This window comes from Danio rerio, chromosome 18 (genome assembly GCF_052040795.2).
Source record: "Danio rerio strain M-AB ecotype USA chromosome 18, GRCz13ab, whole genome shotgun sequence".
NCBI classification, from domain to species: Eukaryota; Metazoa; Chordata; class Actinopteri; order Cypriniformes; family Danionidae; genus Danio; species Danio rerio.
Genome location: NC_141038.1, coordinates 15,885,828 through 15,900,742, shown reverse-complemented (window position 1 = coordinate 15,900,742; position 14,915 = coordinate 15,885,828). Strand labels below are relative to the sequence as shown.

Sequence of the window (14,915 nt, the reverse complement as noted above, 5' to 3'; positions counted from 1 at the left end):
TTTTTAAAAAAACGTGCTGAATCGATCTTCCCTGCCGCTATATTGGTTCATATTAGCTGTCAATCACTCAAGGTATTCCGCTGTTAGATGACAGGGAAGGAGCTTTTATGTCCACGGGAAATGCAAACGGCTAAAGAGTGAAAACTTAAAGCACACAGGTTTTCAAAGTGCAAACCCCACCTAAAGTTGAGGCGCAGATGAGAGCGATCATGACACGTGGTGAATATTGATCCGCCAGCTGAGACCAATCGAGTACGTGCTTTTCGGAGAAGGTGGCCGAATCTCGATGCGATGCATTCACTGCGTGTTCAGCGCAAATGTCCGCAAAAAAGTCAAATCTAATGCTGTATCATCGCCAAAGAAGCTCGCCTTTACTAAGTTTACACTGAAACTGCGTCTCATAACACACAGCGGTATTGCGCCGGTGGTCAACCTGCTCATAAATGGGGTCGGCTGACTCGCCTGCTTTTCCACAAACACAGAAAAATTAAAATCAGCTCAGACTGAACATTTAAATTGACACAAACTGAAACCAAAACTTTTAAAGAGTAATAGAAGTGAGACTTTACCTACCTATTTTTGCCTATTCTTTCTTGAGGTGTATATTATTATTTTTATTTAGTTACTGATGACTGTTTTGCAGCTTTCAGCCTTGAATTTAATATTTTATTATAATCTTTTGATTGTTTTGCAGCAGAAATATTATTTATTAAACTGACATTCATATATATGCTGTTTAGCAATACAAAATAAATATTTCTTACTGCAATGCTTCATTTTTGTTTGATGCAAACTATACATTTATTTTTCATAAAGTAACAGACATTTATAGCAGATAACTTACATTCAAGCACATTCAAGGCAGCATGATGATGAGAAATGTTATTCATTGTTACTATTATTGTCATTTTCATCATCATTAATATTCTAGAATTTTAATACATACACATTTTGGAATTATTGCACACAAATATCAATGTCATCTCAGCATTAGTTATAGTTGTTTCTGGTTTTTGTTAGTCCTAATTGATGTTGTTTTAAAATACAATAAGTCCCTCAAAATACAATTTGCAGCGGTGCTCAATCATTTTTGGTGGGTGCTCCTAAATTTTTTCTGGTGCTCCTAAATTTTTGAAGTTGGGAGCACCGGTGCTACCAAGTAAAAAAGTTAATTTCGAGCCCTGAAATTAAAATTTAAGTTGATTTGTATAGCGCTTTTCACAATAGTTACTGTTTTAAAGCAGCTTTACAAAAGGTGCACATTAATGTATTTTTATTAGTTGTCATAAGTTTATTAGTTGCTAATAAACTAAACTAATTAACAAGCAACTAACTAATTTTCCTTTAGCTCAGTCCCTTAATTCATCAGGGGTCGCCACAGCAGAATGAACCACCAACTTGTCCAACATATGTTTTACACAGCGGATGCCCTTCCAGCCGCAACCCAGTACTGGGAAAAAAACCCAAACTGTCTTGCATTCACAAACATAAACTACGGCCAATTTAGTTTATTCAATTCAACTATAACGCATGTCTTTGGACAGTAGGGTAAAACCGAAGCACCCTGAGGAAACCCACGCCAACACAGGGAGAACATGCAAACTCCACACAGAAATTGACCAAGCTGGGACTCGAACCAGTGACCTTCTTGCTGTGAGGTGACAGTGCTAACCACTGAGCCACTGTGTTACCCCTACAGTAACATTTATTATTTGTAAACATAGTTTAACTGCAGTTAAATAGCATATAGTTGGTGCCATTGTTTACATTTTGAATGAAGTGTATTTTGGTCCAGTGGTACAGAGTGGTACATTACGGTGCAGTTTGTTATGCTTTTATGGCCGTTTTCACTGTCAAAAAGTACCTAAAAGTACCAGACCACTTTTTGGGTACACTTTGCAAAGGGTGTCTTGCACAACAAAAGGGTACCAAAAGGCAAAGCTAGACGCGCAACTGAATGCTATTGGTGTACAGAGATATGTCACACGCTTAGGCAACAAGCCAGAATAAAAACAAAAGAACTGCCATGATTTAAATACACAGCCGAGACAGAACACTGAAGATAAACAATATATACATTTAATAACGAGTCATGGTCGACCCAAGCATAAACAAACCTTGTCGTCGTCTTGATAAACAGCCACAAAGCCAAACAGAAGAGCAGAATCTGTCCTGTGCGCCATAGTTTTTTTACAAGGCTGTCTAAAGAATGATCGGTTTCGCTTTCTTGTTTGCGCTCGCTGCGTGTCTATATTTGAAATAACAAACTTCTTGTGCTGATGATAATAAAGTGTGTGAGATTATTGAAGTGCTTCTGACATCCGATCCTGTCCGAAACGAACAAACGCAAGTGTGAAAAAACAAAGAAAGAAGCCAGAACAAAAAGAACAAAGGAGCAAATGATTCTTTTAGCAACCTAAACCATGAACAATCTAGCATGTTTATCATCCCCTTTTGGATTATCATGAACTCGGAATGACAGAATTACTTTTTAACAGGGGTTGCATGTGCTGGTGAAAGACACAGATGAGAGGTTTGCACTGACTGTGGGCTACATGTTGCATGTTGTTTTTGAACCCAAATAAGGATTAAATGTATGCTGTGTGTAGTTTGTCTGTAATGGGTAACATATTGGAGACTGTAAGGGTCTGTATGTGCTCATATACAGTATGTTGTATTTATGAATGTTACAGTAGGTTATTTCATTGATCTGCAGCTATAATCAAATCATGTACATAGAAAGGTTAGTAATGAACATTTATACACAGGTATTTATGTGTATGAAGCATCTGTTTTGCGAGAAGTGCTTCTCATATGATATGTGAACGACCTGTATGGCTTTACTTCGACATTTTCTCAAGCAAGAATGAGATTGACTAAAACTTTGTCGTACTAAAAAAAATAATAAAAACACTAAAAAGTACTATTGGCACCCTTTTATTATTGGAAATGCAAGCCTGACAAATGTGACCCATACCGTACCGTACTGTACCACTCAGTGGAAATGGGCCATGTGTATTAAGTGTACTGTATGTGTATTATAAGTGTATTAGTGTGTAAGTGTATGTGTTGTAAGGTGTTTATAGCAATAAAACAGCTTATTTGGATATAATGTCAACACTATTGACACATCCTGTCCTGTGCATACTGGGCATGAATTGAGCGGGAATAATTTAAATACAGATGATTCCCAAGAGGAAAAACTCAAGACTGAAATCAAAGTGTTTGAGAGTGTTCAGAAACCTTCCTTACTGATATACAGTGCTCAGCATAACTGAGTACACCCCATTTTGAAAATGAATGTTTTTAACCATTTCTCAGTGAATATGGGGTAATGTATTTTGGTGCATTTAAACAAAGTAGATCTAATGAACAGATATATTTATTAAAATTATATTTTAGTCACAGAACATCTTTAGAAATAGAAAAAGATAATACATTTAAATCCATGCAAAATATTGTAAAAAAAAAATCTAAACTACAATATTTCAACAAAATTGTATATATATTTTTGCTATTTTTTAAAAAATGTTTTTAATATTTTTCCCTGACATAAATTTGGGCTACTAATTTTTGAACCGTTATTGTAAGATTTTTTGGATTAGCTCTAGATTTGACTTCAGTACTGACAAAACTAATGTATATGCACAAACATAATATTGTAAAGCATCCTATAGAAAATATAATTGAAACGAGAGATTTGTGGTGAGTGTGCTCATATATGCAAAGCACTGTAAAGTAGAGAATAATACCCCTTTAGATTGGACTTTTCCCTCATCAACACTGCAGATCTTTGCATAAACAGCAACATATTGTACTAAAGTTGAAAGCATAATAGGACTTTAGTCTGGTCCATGAAACAGCTTTACTTTCATTGGCTACTTGCACTGGATGAGTGAAAGCTGTGCATGGCATACAAACACCCTGGGTTCAGACTCAGAGTCCTAGCTGCTGTAGTTCAAACAAAGCAAAATTTACACCTGCAGCCCCGGGGAGGAGAAAAAGAGAAAGAGCATAAGACAGCATAGGGGGAAGGAAGGGGCAGAGCATGGTAAACAAGAGGAAAGGTGAGAAAAGCCAGAGAACAGATAAGAGGGAAAAGAAGCCCAAAAGAAGAAGAAAAACAAAGGTAGAAATGAATATTTAAGTAAGTGGGGGGAAACAAAAGAAAGCAGGGTTGGAGTGTTTCTACTGCAGAATAAAAAAAAAATATCCTAAGCACAAATCCATAGAGCAGATCCTATGGTGCTCAGAACTTTTTTTATATGTAATATATAATAAATTGTTACAAAACCACTCAAAGTACACCCATGTGTTTCTTTAGTACCATTTCCAGTAGCACTGCTTCCGTCTTATCTTACTGCCGCAAGGGTAAATGGGTTTAGAGCATATTAATTCAGATAAAGCTCATATCACCCTGAAGGAAAAATAACATATTCATTGTCATCTAAACGATAAATAAAAAGGTGCTACTTGGGATTTTGAGGATCCCCAAACCCACAAGATACTCTCTGATGTCAGATTAAACAAGTTCAGATGCTAAACGTTTCTTACTATTTTAAATCAGGATTCACTTCAAGAGTCTGCAGACATTTAAACTGGTTACTTTTTTTTTTTCACTTTAACATTTTTGAGTGAGATGCTAATTGTCTAAGCCGATTCAGTGATCTATGCTAAGCTAAACTAAAAGTGCTCTCGCCAGACCCAGGCGATTGCCTAAATGGATTAAAAAATTGTAAATCTCAACTATTAAACTGTAGAGGAGTTGTAAAATTAGGCTATTTTCAAAAAATGTGGAGTGTTTCTTTAACGTGTCTGAATACACGTACACTACCTGACAAAAGTATTGTTGCCTATCCAAGCTTTAAGAACAACAAATAACAACTTGACTATAACTAAGTGGTTTATATGAAAGGCAAAGGTCTCTAGATTACACTTATTTTACCAAGAGACTCCCAGAGCTTATCAAAATTCTTTGAATTCATCCTCAATGCCTCCTCCATCTTCCCCTAGACATGCTCAATAATGTTCATGTTTTGCGACTGGGCTGGCCAGTCCAGGAGCACCTTGACCTTCGTTGCCTTCAGGAACTTAGATGTGGAGGCTGAAGTATGAGAAGGAGAGCTATCCTGCTGAAGAATTTGCCCTCTCCTGTGGTTTGTAATGTAATGGGCAGCACAAATGTCTTGATGATTCATAAGAAAAATCGACCTTCTGCCACTTTACTAAATGATCAACTAGAAGTCAGATTATTAGGGGTTCAAGAGCGAAGCACCGTTTTTCTGCTACATCGAAATTTGTCCAAAACCTACTTTTGCAAACTAGTCCTAGTATTTTCGCCCAATCTAAACCAAACCAGTGCAGAAATATCCTCTGGACACTGAATATCAATAGAATATCAATAGTTATTGAAAAAAAAGTTGAAATTTAGATTTATTTTTGTGCGAAACAATACACCACAAATGTTCCATGCTATTTGAAGCTAATTGTAAATGTAGCTATAACCTTTGAACCAAATAAAACATCATCAGCAAACTTGGTATACATTTGTATAAGGTCAAGTTGAGGTCACAGTGCAAAACATGTGGACTTTGGCTACAAGGTGGCACTATAAGTTAAAAAACCAGACCCAAAAGTCAAAAAAGACCACAACCTTACCAATCAGCTAGAAATTTTGCATGCTGTGTCTTTGTCCACGCTGTCATGACATATTATAAGGACACTGGAATATCTAAAAAAAAACATGGCCACCATTAGCCAATTAAGATCAAGCAGCCATTAAAACAAGGTTTACGTTGTTTAATAAAAACGAAACTCGACGGGCATGTTCGACTGATGGTCCTAGATGTCTGTAAAATTTCTGAAAGAAATTAGCCACTAGGGGGCAATTTTGAGTTTTTTGAGGATGTAATTGATTGTGTATTAAACACGGTTTTGCACAGCCAGACAAAATACATATTATATAAGACTGCTCATACTGAACACTTTGACACTAAAACCACTGCTGTCACTCAAACCATCCTCAATAATCATCATTATGTAAAAAAAATACTTTTTTGCAAACTAGTCCCACCCAAACGAGTGATAATCTCCCGGAAATCGCGCGTCTCCTTCCCGGTCCTCAAATAAGACGCGCACCCTTCTCACTCCTCACTACCGAATCCCTCCTCACTCTTTAGACACGTCGCGCACACTCTGTAAAATACCACTTCCAACCCACCCTCAAACCCCCGCTTTTCACATGACGACGATGCCATCGTCCATCGCAATGTTTCACATTAGACATCGTAGGATGCCAAATTCGTCAACATCGCCCAACCCTACTTTCCACTTTTATTAGCTGTAACAGGCTCTTTTACAAAAGCGGCTAGTCCACGTGAACCTACATGCCTGCAAACCCATAAGGAAAACTCAAAACATCACAGAATTTAGTGAAAACATGTGGCATATCAATGTAAACAAACTTGGAAAATTTTGTGGAGATCAGGCAACAGGTGGCGCTATAATAATAGAAAAGGTCTCAACAACGCAGTGTTTCAATGACTGTTGATGCTGAATACAGTGTTTCAATTACCATTTTAGCCACTAGATGGTTCAACTTGAAGTTTGGCATGCGTGTATTTGCTCAAACTGGAATGACACTTTAAAATATGGCTGCCATTAGCCAATTAAATTTGAGCACCCATTATACACAGTTAACGATGGCCAATCAGAATAAAACTTGGTGGGCATGCTGGGCTCATGGGCTTAGAGGATTGTAGAAATGTTGAAATAAATCATCCACTAGGGGGATTTTGAGTTTTTGGAGTGTGAAATTAAACATTCGTTAACTCAATCTATAAACTCTAACACTAATCATATATTTTATTATTTTATACTTACAAACTTCCTAACTGATAAACCTTACACTTCTAAAATGCTTGAACCCTGATAATTGCTGCTTCCAGCTATATTTATTTGTTGCTCTTACAACTTGGGATCGACTATAAGATTTTTGTCAGGTAGTGTAGTAGTGGTAAACTTTATTGTCCTTGACAGGAAATTTGTTATGGCCAATGCCATATTGCCAATTCATATTGACATTCGCTAAAAACAAGCAATAAAAAAATACAAAATACAGCAGTTACAAAATGTATAATGCTAATTAAGATAGACAAAGGATTTCTTATAACAGTTTAACCTACACTTTGGGACACTGTATCTCCTACCTGAGTATATATTGTGTATAGTGCATGTATAGTGTATATTAAGCATCATTCACCTATGAAAACACAACTGTATACTAATGTAAATGGGTAACATCAGTATGCAATCCCAAATACTATACTTTTTGTGCTTTATAATTTAAAAAGTTCTTTGAAAAGGTGAAAACTGCAACTTTATTTAAACGCCACTTAGTTTGGCATTTTGTCATCTAATGCAATGCCTTTCATACATATTTATAGATCCTTCAAGTGTCCAGATATTTTCAGAAGACTGCTATGCATACATATAGATCCAGTGAGAGCCAGACTGCGAACAGCATACGCTAAAGCATGTTTACTGCAGGTCACACTGACATGAAACTTTCAGATAAGACTGTAGGTTGTTGAATTTATTCCTTTTTTTTTTTTGCTATCAGATAACTGCGAGTTTGCACATGGTGTTTCTCACTTCTGTTTGTGTTTCCTGTTTGAGATTTGCTGCCTTGTCTTTTCAGATCTGATATTGAGCTCTAAGCTAAAACCACGCTGTATATAATTTATAGGGGCATAAAACTTCACAGCAAAAAGTTATGCTTGTAAACACAGAGAAGTCTGAAACATCAATCTGTACATCTTCACATTCGACTACACACAAAGAATTGAAAGTGTTGCGAAAGATAGAGGAGGTCATCTTGTTATCACTCAATGTACACATGCACACACACATATCTTTGCGCGCACACATTTATGAGCAGAGATGAATGACTCCATGCACAGGCCATTCCTTTTCTACCGTGCCGGTGACGTTGACAAACGGCCCGGCAGTCTGAATTAAATATGACAGTCCTGCTGCTTCCAGCGGGACTCTGCCTGTTGGATGCTACATGCCAGCATAACCGCCTAGACACTGCCAGAGCCTTACCTTGACATACGCACAAACACGTCCAATCACACAGCAAACGTATTTGATTTTCTAAAGAAAGCATGTGGAGTGAAACTTGAAGCTACAACAAATGAAGCTACAACCAGCGGTCTACCACTTCTTTGGTACGGTGTGAGGTGTCTGCCTGAAGGCGATTAAAATGCATAATCATTTAATAGCAGAAAAAGGTCTAGTCTTCTCAAACGGACCCCCTTGTGTGCCTGCTGACATTCCAGAGGTCTCTGCGGAGCTGGTTCATTATTCTCGATGTGTGTTTGCTGACATTGTGGAGGCATTGCTGGTCCAGTTCATTACTCTCTGGGTATTTACTGACATTGGGGAGCCTTGGTGAGATGCATTCATTATTTCGCACTAGGAACAGTACGCACAGGTCGGCTTGAAGACCGGAAACACACTTCTAGCGACATGCTCACATTCTGACTGAGGTGAAGGGGTTCATAGTGAACAGCTGAACATGTGTTTGGCTTTTGTTGCTTACATTTTGTGTAAGCAGGTGAATACTAACATGTGTAAAAATGCTAATTTCTCCACATGGATTTACATACAAAACACTCCAGTTTACCAGTGTTGGATTCAACCCAGTCTCATTCTGAAAACGTACCTCTATTTACATTTCTGGAGAGTGCATATCCCAGGAGCTACGCTTTTTTGCTGTTTTTGTTTTCCTGTATCCACCAGAGGCCGCTGTGTACGATTTTTAAGATCTTAAATTTCTCTCGTGAGTGCCATTCGCACCTGCTGTTCTCACGTAAATCCATCAGAGGTCGCTGTTAACTGACTGATGGACTGACCCACCCTCCTTCTTCTCTAAACAAAAACAATTGTAATGACTGAAAAATAACGGCGTCAAACCTCCCTCTAGCGTTCCTTTTAAAAATGAAACGTAGCTAGAAGTAGCTCTGACTACATAATTTGCGCTCGCCACAAACGTTTATAGGGCTGTTTTCAGAATGAGCCTATGTTGGTTGGATAGCATTTGAAAGCACAGAAATGTTTCAGAGCACATAGACTTAAAGTAAAGTAAGTAAAAAAGTAATTAAAAAAATTCTGCCATCATTTATCTGCTCTTCATACAATAAGATCAAGTAGCTTGTCAAAAATTCAAAAGCACAATTTATGTGAAATCATTTAATGACTACTTTATTGTCTTTTTTATATCTTCTTGCTAAACCGTTTATAGTGGATGGACAGAAAATGTCTTATTTTGTGATTCAAAGTGTAATGGTTTAGGAATTTTAATAGACGTAGCATGAGTTGTGCTTTTAAATCTATACTTTTTTATTATTTTATCCTGTTTGTTTAAAGTGAAAAAGTAATCATTTATTTCTTCATTTTTATATGGGACATTCTACCAGAAACATACATTTTTACTTAGAAAAAAATGTGACAGGGCATGACTTAAACTTGAAAAATCATAAAACAAACATAAAATCATACAATTCGATGATAGAACGGATCCTTGATCACCTTCAGCTTCTCCATCCAATGATGTTACTACCGAGTCATAGCCTTAAACAAGTATTGCACACATTTCATGTTAAATTTAATGTAAATGTGACAGGGCTGACTTAAACATTTGGACAATTGTAAAATATTGTTTATTTGTAGAATTTAATTATAATCTGATGTTTTTAAATCAATTGATGTGAATCATAATAACTTAAATGAGCTTTTTCTAAAGTTTTTACTAAATAGCAGTTTTTAGCATAACAAAACTATTAAAGCTGTAGATTCAATTGGGTTGAGGACCAGGACAATGACAGAGTCTGTAAATTTGTAAAGTGCTTTTAATAAAGAATAAAATCTGAGAACCAAATGAATGACATGTTTCTTTACAAAGACACTCACAGAAATCAAGCATCCGTACATTTTTTAAATTTTTAGGATGAAATACTTTTTATTCACAGTATTCATGTTTTTATTTCAGGGACAGATAATGTACAATTCCGGTAGAATGTCCCATATTGTTTAAAATGTCTTCCTTACTTAACAGAGAGCAACTTAGTTTTAAAGTGAGTTCTGTATGCATTATACATTGTTACACCACTGACAAGACACGTGAGAACTGATCTCACATTTACTCGCCCAACATGTGTTCCAAACCTGTGTCACTTTCTTTCTTCGGTGTAACAAAGAATATACTATCAAAAGATTAATTCACCCAAAAATATTGTAATTTGTGTTGAACGAGGAATAGGGTATATGCGGAAATATGCATAAGGACTTTTAATTTGTCAGCAACTGGGTTAAGCGCATACGATGAATCGTATGCCATTACAAAATCTGTGAATTAAAGGTCTGTTTTCTTTCAAAATCAGCGATCTCCACTGGCTGAGTGATATACGATATAAAGTGGGTCTCAGATTGTACAAGAAACACAGCATTAAATTACATTTTTCCCTGTCATGTCTAAAATATGAACATTTATTTTACCCCAGGATATTCAATATCCTGGGTGATCCTGACCAGCGCGTGTGAGTAAAAGGCTTTTTTTTTGTCTCGTTTTACACTTGAGCAACTAAATGAATGACAAAGTCTATTAAACTGATTGTATTTTAATTACATTACAACATCTATGCGGAAAAAGGAACCGTATAAATGGAAAAAAGTCACATTAACTGTTCACCGGAAGTTTATCAGTATGGGAAGAAACACTAGCTCAGCATTTACCCTATTAAGATCAAAAGGGATTCGAATGAAATGAAAGTGAGTAGTTTGGGGGAACTAACACTTTAATGCTGAGTTCAGACTGCATGATTTTAGCCCCGATTTTGACTCGCCGACAGGTTTTGAGAAACCGCTGACAAATGCCTGTAATCACAGGCAAATCAGTGCTCATTCCGGTGAGTAACACAGTGAGAACAATCAAAGGCGCAATCTAAAAGAATCTGCGATGAGTCGCCGACAACCATCAGATACTTGGCATGCTAAATATATGAAGCTGTCAGTGATGTTCAAATCATGCTGGATGAAATGTGTTCTGATTGAAAACAACATCGGTGATCACCTACAGCCACTGAGAGAGCAGTATACACTAGTATGGGTCTCTGCAGACTATGGACGATAACAATTTTCAAGGTGTACCACGGTTTAGAAAAGTCAAGGTTTTAAAACCGCAATACCAATCCTAAGGTATGTGTAAGATTTTTTATTTACCTTTTTTAGGACAACAATGTCTTCAGCAGAAAAAATATCCAAAAGCTGCGATTTTAAATTATAAAGAAATCAGTGTCTTTTAAACTAATGAAGACAGCATAAGTCAGAAGTGAATGTTTACTGTTCCAAAATATTATAAATCTTTCAAAAAAATAAAATATTTTGATTTTTAAAGTGGAAAAAAAGTTTATGTTTTTTACCCAGACATTTAAAAAGAATATATTTTAGAGCAGTAATCACAATACTGTGATACCGTGACATTTTTATCCAAGGTTATCATACCGTCAGAATCTTATACTAGCCCATGCCTACTGCAGACCAGCGGGAGCTTAGGAAAAATTAAACGAGCCTATTTTCGGTCTATTTGGACCCAAGAAATGGAGGAAAAACTAGTGTAAATTTGGCAGGAGCACCATGTCTGTTTGATGTGTCATCTGAGCAATACCACAACCGGGGAAAAAATATATATATATATTTACGAGAAATTGCTAAATAAATACATGACTTCTTTCTCATTATGTAGTTCAAAACAAAATATATACTATCTGACCTCACGTTGTTTCCATGTCACTTCTTGCGTGTTTGGTTGTGAGACGTAGTTTGGGGACTGAGACAAAGTTGTCAGCGATTCTCTTATTGTAAAGTCATGCAGTGTGAAAACACAGCAGCAACGGAATGCTTCCCCACATAGTCATGCAGTGTGAAAACATCTGACGTGACTACTTTAAAAATCCTGCAGTCTGAACTCGGCATAAGATGTGATACGTTTTTAGAACAACATGATCAAGAACACAATAAATTTAGCAGAAACTCACCCTATTCTCCTCTTCTCTGAGGTCCGGCATGGTACTGATGCACAGGCTGATTACTGTTATGGCCACCATCAACACAGAAAAACAAGCAAACACCTTTCCAGGCACGCCTGACTGAGGGTTCTCCACCATGTCCCTCAGTTGGTTCATGAACTTGCGGTAACGTGTCTCCACAATAGGAGGGCGCAGCTGCAAATTACGTTGGCGACGTTCCTCCTCTCGCCGCTCGAGCTCGGCGACCTCCTCAAGGCGTGTGTACATCTTGCGCTTGCAGCAGCGCTCCATGTAAGTCATCTCTACACCCCAATAGTTGAGCTCCTCGTGCAGCGAGAGTGCACACATCTCTCGTAACAAACGCAGCTTTCCGGCTGCTAGGAAGTTGAGGATTACACGGAACGCGTTGGGGCTACGGTCGAAGAAAAATTCATGGCGTGCCTCATCGTAATCGTCGCAGACGCGAGCAATCTCTTCAGGGCTGCTGCAGGGTTTAAGACGTCCTAACCGTGTCAAGGGGAACTGCTCCAACGTACTCCAAGGGAAGGTGTATCGGTTGCCCCCCACATTGATGAGAGCCTGCAGGCCATGATCAACCAAATTAAGGTCTTCGGGTCGGCGAATAAACTGAGCCCGCTGGTAATACACTCCCTTGATGGTCTCGGTTTCTGGGATCTCGGTGAAGATGTGGTCCAAGCTGCTGTCATCACTGACCGAGAGGTTGCTGAAGTCATGATTGGCATTGCTGATGATTGGCATGATGGCATTGAAGAGGAAAGTTGATCAACGGGATGGGCGAAGCTTAGGTCGTCTCACCGTTAGCCTGAAACTTTGGTGCTGGGCACTGAGGTGTTTATTCGAAGGCTGATCCCATAGGATCTCATGCACAGTTCAGTGCACAGCCAAATAGCCCACATTTTTGGGCACTGTTGGAGACAAAGAGATGACAAAAGTCAAAGAGGTCAAACAGTTAAGTAAAATTATTAATATTTCAATAAAGACGGACACTACAGTTTGGCATGGTCTCTAGTGGCTGATATATTAGCCAGACAATCCCACAACTCTTAACAATGATTGAATAATTTTCTGTTGTCAAGGTGTTTCATTATAGTAGGGTGGGGGCTGGAGTGATAAACTATTTATTAATAGAAGCGTACTCCCATCGGAAGCGATGCTTGCTTTACTGTGTGGAAAGTTAATTGAGGGAAGTGTGTTGTGCAGCCCAGTGGCAGTGGCTTTATCAAGAACATTCTCTCCAGTACAGGCTGATGAGCAGAAAGTGAGGGAAGCAAGATTTTTCATAATCACACATAAGCAGGTGTTAAAATAGGGTGGAAATTAGGAAGGATGCGAACCAAGCAGAAAATGCATGATAATTACAAATGCGTTTAAACAATGGCACAATATTGGGCATACTTTTTTAAAACAATAGACAGCATGCAAGATGGGTCAAGGGTAACTTTTGTTGATTTTAGAAAGCCTATTTAAAAAGTCAATGAGGGATTTATTGACTTCAACAAATGTAAAAGATCACTGATCAACTTTAACTCAGAGGGGTCCCATAAAAACTTTCTAACAATTTTCATGTCTGTCATCTGATTGTATTGAGAATTTATTTTCCCACTGACTACCTTTCAAAAATGTTAAATCCAACTTTCAAATCCCAAATATTTCTGTAACACTGTGAAAGTTGACTAAAAGTCTGTATGACACACTTTGCAAGAACTGAGTTCAACTTATTTCTGACTTGTTATACATATAATAATAGACAAAAAATGAGTTTTAAAAAAGTATCTTATGCTTAGCAAGGCTGAATTATATGATCAAAATTACAATGTTATCAGTTACTAATGTTGCACAATTTGTGATTAGTTTGACTTCTAATATTTCTTTGATGAATAGAAAGTTATGTAGAAATTAAAACATGAAACAGAATACAGTATATGTCTTCAGTATAAATTTCAATAAATTAAATGTGTCTTTGAAAAACCATTTTATAAAGTTTTCAGATATAAATATGAAGCAGCACTGTTTTCAACATTTTTTTCTTGAGAAGCAAATCAGCATATTAGAATAATTTCTGAAGGCTTATATAACCTTGACAACTGCAGTAAAGGTGGCTAAAAATTCTGCTTAAAACTTTAAATTATATTCACATTTTAATCAGATATTATAAAATGAATTGACTTAACAATATAACTGATTTAGTGTATTTATAATTAAATAAATGCACCTCTGCTGAAACGAAGACTTCTTTACAAAACAACAACAACAAAAAAAGAAAAAGAAAAGAAAAAAAAGCCTAGACTATTGCCTCAAAACTTTTGACCGGTAGGTCTCTGTTGACATCTAAAATTATATCATAATTTGACATCTGAATGCAGCACAGAATAGCAGTTTTATATCGATTACTATTTAAAAGCACAATACGTAGCCTATCGTTCGTAAAACAGATGAGTAACATTAATCGAATCCATAAGACAAAACATTAGCCTATACTGTCACTGTCATGATTACATATTGTAGTCTAACGTTACTTAATAAGTTTAGGAAAGTACCTGGCACATTCACATCTCGATACAGGCAAAACTTAAAGTATAAACTCGATATGCTGCTGAATTCAACTTCATTAACCCTGAAATACATAATATTGTTCAAATAGCATCATCCTGCAGACATGTTTGCAGTCAGCAGCCTATGTGAATGCAAAACCATTGATGGCCTCAAACAAAAGCGCATTCAAAACGCTTCAGTGACAACTGAAAAGTTGACGAATATGATACAGATAGACAACGAAATATAAACGAGTACAAGTTCATCAAAAAC

General features: G+C 37.0%; 2 protein-coding genes across 6 annotated transcripts in view; both read right to left on the bottom strand.

Moving 5' to 3' along the window:
- The window catches only part of si:dkey-246g23.2, a 186,051-nt gene that overhangs the window by 30,248 nt on the left and 140,888 nt on the right, over positions 1 to 14,915 (bottom strand). The gene's annotated exons all lie outside the window — the stretch shown is intronic.
- kcng4a (potassium voltage-gated channel, subfamily G, member 4a) overlaps positions 1 to 14,915 on the bottom strand; it is a 63,233-nt gene that overhangs the window by 37,861 nt on the left and 10,457 nt on the right. For all 4 annotated transcript variants that reach the window (XM_087292192.1, XM_087292191.1, XM_087292193.1 and 1 more), the window contains one exon: positions 12,099 to 13,015. In XM_087292192.1, coding sequence (XP_087148318.1) covers positions 12,099 to 12,848 — 750 coding nt within the window. In that variant the 5' untranslated portion in view covers positions 12,849 to 13,015. The remainder of the gene's footprint in view (positions 1 to 12,098; positions 13,016 to 14,915) is intronic.